Source organism: Aulonocara sp. 'chitande type north' Nkhata Bay, linkage group LG7 (assembly GCF_057382095.1).
Source record: "Aulonocara sp. 'chitande type north' Nkhata Bay isolate Kocher_YH1m ecotype deep benthic linkage group LG7, A_spYH_male_GT1.1, whole genome shotgun sequence".
NCBI lineage: Eukaryota > Metazoa > Chordata > Actinopteri > Cichliformes > Cichlidae > Aulonocara > Aulonocara sp. 'chitande type north' Nkhata Bay.
The window spans coordinates 67,318,395-67,332,792 of NC_141350.1; the positions used below are offsets into that span (position 1 = coordinate 67,318,395).

At 40.6% G+C, this 14,398-nt stretch overlaps 2 protein-coding genes across 2 annotated transcripts; one reads left to right on the plus strand and one right to left on the minus strand.

Moving 5' to 3' along the window:
- Positions 1-5,402: 5,402 nt before the first annotated feature.
- Positions 5,403-9,806, plus strand: LOC147326755 (uncharacterized). Its single transcript, XM_086302671.1, has 5 exons — positions 5,403-5,884; positions 6,090-6,256; positions 6,379-6,577; positions 6,677-6,767; positions 9,225-9,806. Exons 1-5 carry the CDS (start codon positions 5,753-5,755, stop codon positions 9,425-9,427), a joined length of 792 nt encoding a protein of 263 aa, XP_086158797.1. The 5' UTR covers positions 5,403-5,752; the 3' UTR covers positions 9,428-9,806.
- A 1,299-nt stretch (positions 9,807-11,105) lies between these two features.
- LOC147326756 (serine/threonine-protein kinase pim-1-like) lies at positions 11,106-14,116 on the minus strand. The gene is made up of 9 exons (XM_086302123.1): positions 13,744-14,116; positions 13,114-13,350; positions 12,863-12,988; positions 12,645-12,739; positions 12,459-12,506; positions 12,156-12,374; positions 11,886-12,066; positions 11,629-11,799; positions 11,106-11,539 (listed from the first exon to the last, which is right to left on the minus strand). The coding sequence occupies exons 1-9, from the start codon at positions 13,802-13,804 to the stop codon at positions 11,448-11,450; spliced, it is 1,230 nt and encodes a 409-aa protein (XP_086158249.1). The 5' UTR covers positions 13,805-14,116; the 3' UTR covers positions 11,106-11,447.
- Between the last annotated feature and the right edge of the window lie 282 nt (positions 14,117-14,398).

Here is a 14,398-nt window from a genome sequence, read left to right on the forward strand (position 1 = left end):
AAATTATACCCAGAGAAGACCCACCGGGAATGTCAAACCACGTCTCCTGAGTGCAGAATCTCAACTGTGCGCTGCCGAGGGCCCCGGCTGACCTGCGCCTCATTTGCATGACGGAGTTCGGTGTAATGAATTTAATTCTGAGTGTGTCACAACTGGCTGAGCTCAGTGTAGGTCCCACTGGCTTTTCCTTTTCTCTCTTCACAGTCTCCCTGCAGATGAACTGTCTCATCCAACCACAGCTTCCTCCTGTGAGAAATGCTGCACATGGGACTCTTTTTTTCTTTATCTCTTTATTGTTATCTCCATCACACACACACACACACACACACACACACACACACACACACACACACACACACACACACACACACACACACACACACACACACACACACACAGCTATTTCTTTCTCCATCTTCATTCTCAGTCAGGCACCTGGGAGTCCTTTGTTTAGTTCTCTAGGGTCTGACTTTGGCAGTCATTATGAGTCAGAGGAAATCCACTTCAGAGCCTCATAGAAAGGCTGACTGAGTTAACCATAAAACTCTTTCTCATCCCATCTGTCTCTTCCCACCCTTGCCACTCCTAAGACTTTTCTTTGCCTCTTTTATTGCTGTTTTCACAAATAGCTGTTACACAACTTCAGGCAGATATAAGCAGAGTGATGCAGGTCATGAATCAGATCAGAACAATGAAAAAAAACAGTGTAGATGAGTGTTAATAGGATATTTTGAATTTTGAATTTGGGTATTCAGGCTTTCCTGAAAGCACTTATCTTTATGTGTCTTGTAAACTTTGAATGCGTCTGCGTTTGGGTCCTCTCCCCCCAGAGAGGGGGTACTGCTGTACAGGCACTGGTGCTAAAATGAGAATGGAGTGTATCAGCTGGATCCGGGGACAGCTTGAGCTAGACTTGTGTCTACAGGGTCAAAGAAATCAATTAATGCCATGGCAGCCAAAACAAGAAGCATGATATGCCGTTATTTAGTGAAAAGTCTCAGGGACACACAAGCCGTCCTTTTGAGCAAACAAACACAAAGAAGAAAATCTATCAGTTCAGCTCTGACGCCGATAAAATAACTCCTGTAGCTGTTCAGTCACAAAAGAAGAATTTGTTTGACATTTTATCCCCAAAGTATTTTTTCGTTTTTGTCACTCTGCCTCCTCTGCCTCCTCTCTCCTAGACGTCTGCCCTCGCAGACGTGACAGATAGCGTTGAGAGGAAACACCCAAATACCATCATCATTAATATGACTCATTTTTAAAGACACAAAGGAAGAACAATTATACATAAGACAGCTAAAAATGTCTCTCAAGTACCTTTTTGATCAGGAAATGGAGAATTAATAGAAATAAAGAGCAGAGCTTATTTTTGGAATATGAGTCAATGCGAAAACTGACAGGAGCTTTATTGGGGGATAAAAAGGTTAAAGGATTTAAGTTTTCTTTCTTCTTTCAGTTTTGTATCATTTTGTAAGTAGGAAATAAGTGAATATAACTGTGTAAATATTTGTAGATAATAATTCTCCACTTAAATTACAATTTGTTTCATATGTGAAAGGTTTGGTTTGAGAGCAGGTTATGGTCTAAGTTAGAATAGACCTGTTGGAAACATCACCCTGAAATGATGTGAGAGGGTAACCTCTTAGAAATGTTGTTAATAACACTCAGTCAAGTCCTCATGGTGTAAAAATATATGATTTTACAAAACCAAAGAGAAGCACAGCCAGTTGAGGATTTCCGAACACCAGCAATGAGTTCTGGAAGTTTTACAGCTCTCACAGCGACAGAGTGACATGTCGCTGCACGTCAGCATGTCAGTGGCAGCAGACGCTGACAGAACTGCTCTCCTAACTCACAACTACAAGAAAAGACTTTTTGCCAGTTTAGTTACTTTTTCACATCTTTTCAGAGACTTTTTAATGTTTTAGATTTTCTTTTTGCTACTTTTGTGTCAAAAAAAGTGATTTCCTGGATGAATTCTTTGATCAGTATGTGACTCTGATCATGTGTCTGTGGACTGACTGTGTTCATATGGAGGAGAGCAGCAACAAGTTCAGACAGCAGCCAGAATTAGAAGAGGAAGCACCGTCGATCCAAACAGTTTGTCCAGCAAATCAGAAAAAGCTCTCAGTTTACCGAACGAAGAAATGTTCTCGTGTCTGTCTCTGCGATGGCGTCACTCAACATTACTGTCTGAACTAGTTGAAATGTGAATGAAAGACTGACTCAGGTTCGTGGATTCCTGCTTTGAAGTCTCACGTTTGGCATTTTGGCTGAGATCATCTTCTGTGAAACTGAGGACACTGCACACTGTGCTTTAAACACGTGGCTAAATGTGACTGTGCTTTTTAAAATTAGCATCATGCTGTATTAAGTAATACTTCAAACTAGTGATTAAGACCAAGAGCAGGGCTGAGCAATTAATATTTCCAAGGTGCCACATAAGAAACTGGGACTGCTGTGGGAGGCCTCACGAATGAGCTTGTAAAGAAATAAAAGTGATAAAGATGAAGAGATAAAAGTAAAACTGCACAGGGGGATCAAAGTAATCCCCCGGGGCTTCAGTTTGCTCTGGGTACCAACAACAGAATGTTTGTTGTGCTTTGCTCAAAGATGATTGCAGATTAAAGCTCCATCAAATAAAGAAATTATCTTGTCATTTGTTGCTCTGCAGCTGATGGTTGATCACCAGAGGACCAGTCAGAGTCTGTTGGTAGGTAAGTAACTAACTCTAACTAACTTAACTACCCCATCATTGGTCACTTTCCTCAAACATGAGAATTACCTGCTGTGTGGACTTGCCTTAAACTTTCCAGAGCCTGCAGAAGTGGATCTGGAAACAGATATAACTGTGGATGATGAGGCGGCTGGCTGTATCTGGTTAGTTACTGGAAAAATAGCTGGTGAGGGTACAAGTGTGTGCTGGAAAACTACCAAAAAAAACCCAGAAGAAGTGCTCAGTGTACACATGAGGCAGTTGGACACACTAGAGCTGTCAGTGACAGTTTGTAAATCCTTGGATGATCAACGTTTGATTTAGCAAAGATTTTACGTTGGACCCTCTTCCTGCCAAAGCTTCCCCATTTATCCGGGCTTGGGGTCAACACCAAGAGAGAGACGACAGTTAGCGAGCAGCGCTGTGGCTTCATGCTGAGCTTGAGCTCCAGATGTGATGTTTGCTTTGAGAGTGTTGGTGGAGAAGGACAGGGAAGGAGGTGCACTCTGTCTTTATGGATGAGAGAAAGAAGATGACAGGGTGCCAACAGAGGAGCTGTGTTACTGCATGTTTGAGTGGTGCAGAACACGTATGAGGACAGTGAGACTGGAGAGGCGTGTGGGTGGGTTTACATCAGGAACGTGCTTCAAGCCTCTTAGTGTTTGCGATGGTGATGCACAGGCTGACAGACGAGGTCAGGCAGGAGTTTCATGCACTATGATTATTTTTTAGATGACACTGATCTGTAGTGAAAGCAGGAAGAAGGTGGAGGAGAGCCTGGAGAGGTGGAGGCATGCTCTGGAGAGAAGAGAAATGAAAGTAAAATTAAATACCTGTGTTCGACCATCCAAAGCCACAGACTGTTTACCAGAGAGGTGAAGACTGTTAGGAAGAAAACTACTAAATAAAGCAGTTTTGTGCTCATTAAAGGGTTGGGGTCAAAAGCATCGGTTCAGTGCTATGATTAGATTGAATTATTGAGATCGACATGTAGAGCGCAGAAGGGATTTCTGCAGAAATGCTTACACATCATAACTGGTTAAAGTCAGGATGATCTTTTTCTGCAGCACGGAGTCCAAAGCAACAGTAAAACCTGAAAGCAAGTAAATACTTTATATGCTGCCTTACTTTGGTAATATTGAGAACAACACTGGCTGATCATGAAATGCAGTCAGCTGGCATGGTGAAACTGCCAGTATTAACCTGCAGGGCTGGACTGGGACAAAAAATTGGGCATTTTCACTACAGATTGGCCCACCAGGTATTAAAGCCATAAAGCCTTTGAATGAAAACAAATGCTGTTGTGACAGTGATGTACAGTCTTTTTGGTATATGTATGATTTCTATACATTTTACGTCAGATAAAAACTTTCTTCGCAAGATTCAGATAATTATTTAATAAAAGCTAGATATTTTAAATGAGAATAAAAAAGAAAAGTATTTCTTTATGCCCTCCTCTCCCTGTTAATGCCCTACATGGCCCCCTGGCAACACTTTGCTAGACCCGCCCCTGCACAGTTACCAGCTGTCAGCTACATAAAAAAAGGATCCTGGTGTTATTTATCTCTCAGAAACAGTTCATAACTTCAACTCATTCCTGTCACCTAAAAGGTAAACCTGTTTCTCCATCACCTGTTCAGCTCTGATGGTTCAGTAAGGACATCTCCTGGTTTCATCTTCATGTTTCCCTCTCACCACATATCCAAACCCACATCATGACCAGCAGCTTTACAGCTTTACAGCTGTGGCTCCAGCAAACATTCTAACTAAATAAATTCTAACAACAGCTGATCAAGCTTAAACGTGCTGCTGCTGTTTAGCGCGACATCTGCTGGTTTCCTCTTTCTGGCTCAAAGTGGGTGATAAACAAACAAGAGAGACGATCAGCTGATCATTGATCAGTTTCATGATTGAAGTAGCAACAGGAGAGAGAGGAGAGATAATGAGAGGAGAAGAGGCAGCTGTGCAGCGTAAAGACAGAATAACTCCAGTTTTGTGTCTTTTTCCATCCTAGCTGAAGTCCGGGACAAACTGCGTCTCTTCTCAGCTCAATACCAAACCCGTAATATTTTCTATGAATGAGGGACCGTTCCATTTTTTAAGGAGCTGTTGGCAACTCTACTAACTAACCTTATGAATAAAATAAAGTTCACTATCAGTAACATCATAGCAACCGAACATCTGTATAAACTTGTCATGCTAGCTCACGCAGTATGAGGTATTGTAACTGACTGTAAAAAGTCAGCACAACGAAAATAAACTCCACCTAAACTTGGTTTATATCTGACCCAGATAGACTGCAGGTCATAACTTCTTACCTGAAGTTCAGTTCACCTGACACTCGGACTGGTGGCTGCCTCGGGGCTCTCCTCCTGCTTCCCCTTCCCTCATCCACCTGCTGGCCTCTGTGGAAGCCCTGCCATAGCCACCACCAAACAACTGAGTTATTTTTACACATCGACCTGCATCTTATAACTCATAACTCTTATGTTAAGTGGGGGAACTTGCACAATCGGTGGCTAACTAAATACTTTTTTGCCCCACTGTACACTCACTGGCCAAATTTTTGTTAGATACACCTGTTGAGCTGCTCATTAGGTCAAATACCTAATCAGCCTATCACATAGCAGCAGCTCAGTGCATTTAGGCATGTATACATTAATAAGATGACCTGCTGAAGGTCAAAGGGGATTTAAATGACTTTGAACATGCATTGTTGTTTGTGTCGGACAGGCTTGTCTGAGTATTTCAGAAACTGTACAACCATCTAACCGGTTTATAGAAAATGGTCTGAAATGGAGGAAATCTCCTGTGAGCAGCACTTCTCTGGGAAAAAATCACTTGTTGGTGCCAAAGATCAAAAGCGGAATGAGCAGATTACTTACAGCTGTAAGGAAAGCAACATGAACTCAAATACCCACTTACTTCAACCAAGTTATCAAGAAGAGCACCGCTGAAAGCACAATACGTTGAACCTCGAAGCTGATGGCCTAGTGTCACCTGCTGGATAGAGGTGAAAACACAAAGCAAACAATGTCTCTTTCATCTGTTTCACAGCATGCACGGGAACTGGAAACTCGCCGAAGGGAGGCAGAGGAGAGAGAGCGGAGGAAGCAGAGGGAGGTGCAGCTGGAACTGGAAAGACAGCTGAAAGAGGCTGTGATGGTAAAAAAAAAAGTTTTCCACTTGACACCAATTATGTACAGAGTCTTTTCTCCTTGACTTTGATCTTTGAGAACTCCAGCAAAATGTTGACTGTCATTATAAAAATGGTTATGACAGTCCAGGAAAAGGTAATTCAGGAATAGGTCAGTTTATACCGCTCTGTTGGTGCATCTGTTTATGTAGCTGTGTGTGTGTGTGTGCATAGATAAAAGACAGCATGCAGGCTGAGATGCAGGTGAAGGAAAAGGAGGCTGAACAACAGAAGAAGAGGATCAGGGAGCTGGAGCTGACACAGCAGCAGCTGGAAGTTGCCCTTAATATGGAGATCCAGGCTCGGCTGGAGGAGGAGAGGGCCAGACTGGAGCTTGAGCGGTAACAATGGATTTCTAACTCTTATTATGGCCCTTTATTATTTTATTTGTGATGGAGATCTGAGATATCCATGAGAAGTATTAACATTTTCAGTTGCTTCTTCCCTTTTTCCCCTCCTTCAGGTTGCTGCAGGCTGAAGATGAAAAGAGGAAACATTTCCAGCTCCTCCAGGAGCAGCAACGTACAATGCAAAACCTCAGCCCCATACAGGAGCTGTCAGATGGCAGTCCCGATGAGGACACCCCCTCAGCCCTCAACTCTGCCTCTCAGGAGCTCCAGGATCTGCAGGCATCTCGCCAAAGAAGTCACCAGCGTCTGGAGGTGAACAAGTTTGTTTTGACTGGCTTTGTGAGCAGCATCTTATTTAGTGCTCTTCTAAAACAACACTGATGAAGATGCCTGCATGATTTTTGTTTCCAGGAGGTTCAGGAGAGGCTGAGGAATGCCAGTCAACAGGTACGGCACTGGAACATCCAGCTGAACCGACTGATGACCCCCATTACTCCTGCAGGTGCGGTATTCACTTTGCCTCTTTGCAGCACAGACTTCTGGAACAGAGTGTTAGTATAGTTAATAACAGTGTAGACCAGGGGTGTCAAACTCAAACACACAGTGGGCCAAAATTCAAAACTGGATCAAAGTCGCAGGCTAACGTTAATATTTATTGAAATATATTTATTCCTCCAGATATAAGAATGAACCTTTTCTTATGGACTCAAACACATTTTGCTGAAAAACTGAATATGGAACAAGCAAAGCTTAATACTAAACAATATATATATTAGCTGTATAATACCAGTAGGCCAGCTCTGATAGTAATTTGGTATGGCTTCGCGGGCCAAATGTAATTAGGTTGCGGGCCAAATTTGGCCAGAGTTTGACACCTATGGTGTAGACCATATAATCTGTCAGATAATTGCATTAAAATGCTACAAAAGGCACCTACCCCCAAACATGTCAAGAGATTCATTCAGTGACTTGAATGAAAGAATCTGACTCACCTCAAGTTAATTAAAATTAAAAATAAATCTTATTATGATTTAAACACGGAAATCTTAAAACGAAAAATAAGCGCATGCACAGTTGTTACAGGCTGCAAACATGTTTTATACTGCTTTGAAGTCTGGGACAGCATCATAAGAGGCATAACTGATCTCACCATAGTCCCATGAAGACTCAAGATGAGTGTTTTCACGACTGCCATCTTGGTGTTTTGAAATCAGGCATGATGAATGAAGGGAAGAACTGTCTGTTAAGGTTCTCAGTCGTTCAGGTCATCGTAGTCTAAGGAGCTTGGAAAGAAAAGCATCTGGACTTCTTTAAGTTTCTTGAAGAGCATTTCACCTCTCATTCAAGAAGCTTCTTCAGTTCTCTGAAGAAATTCTGAACTGAAGAAGCTTCTCAGATGAGAAGTGAAACATCTTCAAGAAACTTAAAGAAGTCCAGATGCTTTTCTTTCCAAGCTCCTTAGACTGTAGTTAAACTTCACACACTGGACTTGTCAGTCACACATCCTTCGCCAGTAGGCATTCCCAGAATGATCTTTCCCCTTCTGACGCTTAGAATGACCAAATATGTGCAAAATGGACAATTCCACATGCCACCATGTCAGTCTTTTATTAAATATGACATGAAACAAATGACTGAGCCATTAAATTTGTCACAAAGGTGTTCACCTAATTCCAGGCAAATGGAATAGACTTCTATGGGACCATAAGTCTTTTTGCACTTTGACATTTGTTTTACTTTTCAGATCTGTAACCTATAACTTTTATACTGTATGTGTTTTGATCATAGGAGTCTACGGGGACTTACTTACTTTTAGCACGTTTAGCAGATGATGTTGGCTTCTTTTTCAGTACTGGAGCTTCCTGCTCATTGAAGACTTTTCTAAAAGGAAATGCTTAATCCAAAATGGCGTTTTAAGGGCTTGGATTAATGTCAATTTCAGCAAATATTCTTTCTTATGTTAAAAGAACATGGATCTCTGTCAGTGATAACTTCTGACTTTATAACTCAAATTTTAAGAGAGAGCTTCACTGCTAAACTCTCATCTGTGTGGGTGTCACGGTTCGCTTGAGGACTCACACGCAGGACTCAGAGGCACAGTCTGTATTTATTACAGTTCCACCAGGTGTATATACAAACAGTGCAGGGGATAGTGCTATATACAAAGCGGTGACAGGGAAAAGGCTCTGGGGAAATCCAGGTAGGGAAAAGACACTTGCGCCTCTTCTGACTCTCTCTCCAAACACCGCTCGGGGGATGCAGAGTCGGGTCCAGGGGATCTATGTACAGAAGGAAACACACGTTAGAGGTTTTGCACAGGGAAGCAAAACAGAACTTGCTCAGAGCCGGGCTGCACTGACGTGAGTCACACACAACGATCCAGTGATGAGTAGAAGCCACTCCCTGGCTTAAATGCTGGCTGCACTGATGAGGCCCAGGTGTTTCCTCCTCAGAGGGGCGTGGGCCGAGGGCGTGAACCCACCATGAGTTCCGCCCTGGCGAGAGAGAGAGAGAGAACACTACTAGTCAGCGGCCTGCTGATCCCCTGGCCGTGACAGTGGGGTTCAAATCCCTTATTCAGATTAAGATTTTATGTGACATTACATTGGCAAAAATTAAATTTACTTGAATAATGTGAGTATTGGAGTAAGTACTTGAGTAGTTTTTGAATAACTTTAATTTTGTAATGTGCATATTTTATGAATAATGATGTTTCAATACTTTAATCTACTGAATAAGTAAGAATTAGACTTAATAATCTTTTTACTTTAAAAAGGGAAATTGTGTACAATCTTTTATTCTCCAAAATGCACATAATAAAAATGTTTTGGGGAATGTATATGCTTTTTAAAAACCAATTGCTTCTTACTTGATGCATGCTATAACTTTCAGCAAAACTGAACTAAAATTTGTTAACAAGCTTACCAAATAAGAAATGTTTTGTGAATTTTCTTTGCAGAGCGACTGGAAAGCCGGCTGTTATCAAAGCCCACGTGCCCTAAAAAGGAGGACGCGCTGGCCAGTAATGAGTTCATCACTAAGTTTAAGATAAGAGTTGATCAGAATAGAGGCGATGATGAAAGTCTGGAGCATCAGTTGGAGGCTGCCAACCTGTCTGATGAATCGTTCGAGGCCCAGACAGAAGTCAACGGACAAATATGATCACAGACATTTTAAAAACGCCAGTTGAGAGTTAAGGGGGAAAAATATTGTAATAAGTATATATTTGAATTGCACACTAAGATATAAAGTGATGGCAGCGAGCACAGTGTTGCAGGATTTAATTAAAAACACATCTGACTAAGACCAACTGAAATTTAGAGTTGTGTATAATAAAGTTTATTCATGATTAATAAAACAAATCTGTAATAATTTTCTTTCTCTTTTGTCCAGCTGAATCTCGCTACAGCTTAAATAAAAGAAAAGAATGTGTTTTGAATATATTAAACTATTCTCTCTTTTTCTTTCTTTCTTTTTTTCTTGGTGGGTTTTCTTTTGCAATCAAACGCAACATTATACAATTATATAGTATAGTAAGAAATATCCTTTAACTTAATTTAGTATTTGTTTTTTCATTTTTGTTTTTATTGTTTCCCCTTCAGTTTTGTGCTTATAACATGTTCTAATCTGACATATTATGCAGTAAATTATTTTTGCAATAACTTAACAGGCCATTGTGGGAGCCAACATTCACTTATCAAAGACATATTTGTATATTCTGTGGACTGCTTTATGGTTGTGTCATTTAGAAACATAAGCCACAACAGACTTCCACTGGAGAGTACTTAAAAATGTATTTTTATGTAAAGATCTTTTAATAACAACTATATTAAGAGAGAACCTATTGTTACATGGATGAATTGTACAAACTGTAGAGAAATAAGTTTAAGCGTGCAATTTTTTATTCATTTTTAACTGTATTAATGTTTTTATGTTAATACAGCCGCCTCATATCTGTTTCCTCAGTGTTTTTTAAACCATGTACTCCATCTATGAGTAAGAACATGAATAAATTCCTTTCCAAATTTGTAGTTCTTTTTTCCAACACACAGATAGATGCAGGTATTCTTTTGCACCAAGGCGTTAAAGAAATGCTAAGAAAAAATGAAAATACTACGTTGCAACCTGTGTGTGTGTGTGTATATATCTGTATCTATATAGATATATATGTGTATTCGTACCCTTTTTCATCATCTAGTTTCCTGTGCCAGATCTTCTACTGATCCACTGAGGCAGACATGTAAAAAACATGAACTAAAGCATATTTCTGTATATAAACAGGACTTTAAATCTTTATCAACAGCTACTTTAGAGGAAATTCTTCAATAAACTGCAACCAAAGGCTCAACTCAGAGGACAAAACCCAACCTGTTATAAATAGTGTGACAGCAAACTTTCTCTTGTGTAAAGTTACAAATAGGAGTAATTATCCACAGAAGCTTTTATACATAATGAAGTTATAATTCGTCCTGTAGAAATTGTACATTTAAGCTATATAGTTCCCTCTGTGATAACTCTGCTATGAATGCCTCTTATTAACTTTTATGCTTTTACAACCCACTATGAGCAAACACTCAGCAACAGTGGGAAGGAAGAACTCCCTTCTTGAAGGAAAAAACCTCTGGTAGAACCTGGAAATCTGTCTAAACTAGTTGGGGGTTAGAGCAACAGATGCAAGTCTTCAGATCATTTGCAGTGTGACTGTCTTTGTGCACACTTTAACCTGATTCAGTTTTCTTATTTGTCAAAATGCACCATGGGTAAAAAAAACCAAAACAAAACAAAATAGTAATGAAGGAGAATCCTCAGCAAAGATGAATTAAACAAGTTTTATTTTGATCCAATTTTACTTTAAGTAAAACACATCTTTATTTGATGACTTTAATGTCATCAAATAAAGACAGTTTTGATAGAGCTCCTGACCCAGCCCAAGCTCTCTATGAAGACGAGGAAAAACTCCCCAGGGGGCCAGATCGATGGGAAGAAACCTCGGGAAAGCCCATTCAAAGAGAGATCCCCTTTCCTGGGATGGCTGGGGGGGTTACAGGAAGTCCGAAAAAGCTAATTTTTTATTTATTTATTTTTTAAGATTGACCCATTCCTGTCCAACAGAAAAAAGAAAGGAGGTTACCACAATGTATCACACTTATATGATAAGGTGTGAATTGTGTGTTTGTGTGTGTTATCTTAGCCAGGGGTGAAGCTGGAGCTCCTCCAGTGTTGGGCGCTTCTCCGGGACTGTAGTTAAACATGCCTCCAAGAAATTCTGGCATTCTTGAAAGAAAGAAAAGATCCAAAAGATGAAGATGATAGTTCTAGTGATCCAAGGCATCAGTGAATCTGGAAGTGTGAAGTTTTCTTACCTGTGGACAGACGCTTTTTGATGCTCAGTTTCTTTGCGAGGAACCTCGCGGTACTAAAGTATCGTGCATGAAGCGCTTCATACAACACCACTCCCATTTGCCACACCGTGGTGGGTCCACACCTGTAGCAGCTCCTCCTGTACCACTCGGGAGGGGTGTGAAGAGGAGTGCCTAACAAACAGACACAATTACAATTTCTTCTAAAACAAAAGACACAAATTGTTACATCTGTGAAAAGCAGGAGCAGAATATGTTACCATAGAAGACGCGATACAGAGATCGCTGTTTAACAAAGCAGCTCAGTCCAAAGTCAATGATGCGAACTCGAGGCACATCGGAGCCGGTCTCAATCAGAATGTTTTCTCCCTTGATGTCCCGATGAAAGATGTGTTTATCCTCAAGTTCCTTTACAGCATCAACTAGTTGCTTCAGAATGACCTGGAAAAGATGAAAAACACAATAACGAGTTAATGCTTTTCTGCCTTGATTGAATGCTGTACAGTCTAAGGCTCTCCCAGTCAACCTACCTTGGCCTTGTCCTCTGGTAAAGTTCTTCCATTTTCTGCTTTGTATTTTTGCAGGTCCACAGCGGGGACAGGTCTCTCCAGCACCAGGATCAGCTCTTTGCCAAGGTCGAACCACTCCAGCAAGGACACAGGTGCTGATATTCCCACTGACCCTTCTGCTTCACCTGCAAGTTTAACCATAATGGCCACTTCCACCGAGAGCATCTTCCCGCTTTCATCCTGAAATATTACAACAAAGTGGATGATGAGGAACGCCGCATTCAATCCAGTAATGTAAAACTAATTCAAGTGTTGGACGCTTACCGCCACTTTGCAGTAGACTTTATTTTTGGGAATGTGTTTGATGGCAACCTAGAAGACACAGAGCATTGGTGAGCATTTCCTCAGTATGACATAATGAAAGGTGGAAACACAGCAGACGTCTCAGTTTACGATATTATCCATTATCTGCGTCACTGCCTGTCTTACTACCATCATCTGAACACTTACTGGAAAACGATCTTCTATCCGGTAGCCAGAAAACACTGCTCCGCAGCCTCCTTCTCCGAGCTGGTGCTCCTCCACATATCTGGCTTGGAATTCACCTGAACAGACAAAACAGCAAATCTTGTTTTATTACAGCTGTGACACAAATTACTCTCCTCTGTAGCCTAAATGTTCCTTTTGCCCTTCCCCTGAATATAAAACCCAAGCTGCTTGCTACTTACGTTTTTGGTCTGCCACTGATTTTTTGTCCTGGTCCACATTCCTTTTTTTTTTCTTGGGTGACTCTCTATCGTCTCCCATGGCCTTTCTTTTGCCATTTTTTGCGCACACCTGTTTGTTGTTCAAGTCTGGAGATGTGGAAAACACCAAAAGCACATCAGCTCACTGGATGATAGACACAAACACTAAACACCAATATCTTAAACCTAGCAACCACACTTAATCTACCCCCTTATTCAACTAATTAGCCTACCTTTACCAGAGTCCAACGAGGAGGATGCTTGCTCCTTGTCACCGCTCATATGGTGGAGAAGTTTAGCCCTCTTTGCTTTCTTTGTTGTGTCCTCTTCATCTTGCACAACCTTGCGCTTCACTCCTTTGACCACATCTGAGCTGGTGGAAGGACCAGCCTGCTCAGCGACCCTCCTCCTTTTCATTGGGGTCTTCTTTTCAGGACTGGCCTTTCTTTTAGCAGTCCTGCTCTTACGATCTATAAACGACAACAACACAGTGGTGAAAAAGAGTCCCCGACATCAAGACTGGAAGCAGTTTGATGGCAAAGAATTTGAAATTGCTTTTGCTTAAATGATCACAAGTTTAATCTTGGGATGAAAAAAAAAAACTGATCAGTGCGAGTTGATACTAGGTTTACTAAGTCTTAGATCTTGATGGCACTTGTTGGTCTGTTTTTACTGTTGAGTCCAAGAATAAACTTATTACATTATTTTACCAAAAGACCGGTAACCTTTCTTTGATTAGACATCTTGTATTAAAGCTATTTTCAATTAAACATATGATTCAATTGCTCCAAAAATGATTCACACAGTGTCAACATTTCTAGGATTTGGATTTTACCAGGATTTGATTTTATTATTTTACTTACCTTGATCTCCCGAATCTTTCTTATCGGCTGGAGTGGCAATTTTTCTTGTTTCCTTTTTCATTGTAATTTCGGAGACCCTTTAAAATCGAAAATGTAAACCGTAATGAGCTAAGATTGAGTTAATATTCCTTCAAATGTGCACCCTTCAAATGCTTGACTTTTCTAACTGAATTCTGTAAGTGAGCTTTATAAGTAAACTCTGGAAACTACGGCAACACAACATAGAATCTTGCCTTTCAGTGACTTCACTGACTGCCAGTAGTTCAAAGTAGTTTACAGAAAAACACTGGCAGACAAAGCCATAATATTTCATATAATTCAATCATTTCATATCAATTAAACAGTTTCTTTCATTATCTTTCATCATTTGTATAAAGACCTCATGTATGGATGACAGTATGAAGATTTGTGGTTGACCACACACTAATAAACACAGTGTCAGCTACATTGTCATCTGATTTAAAGTATTTATTATGTACATTTAACTGTCATGGTAGTGAGTCTGTGACCCAGTGTTTTGTGTTTGTTCATTTATATTCATTGATTATTCTTATGTATGTTTTTGGTTCTCTTTATTGTTTTCTTCTTGTGTTATATTCTTAGGCTTTAGGTTTCTGTTACTTTGCCTTGCCCCTGTGTCCCACGTGTCATGTCT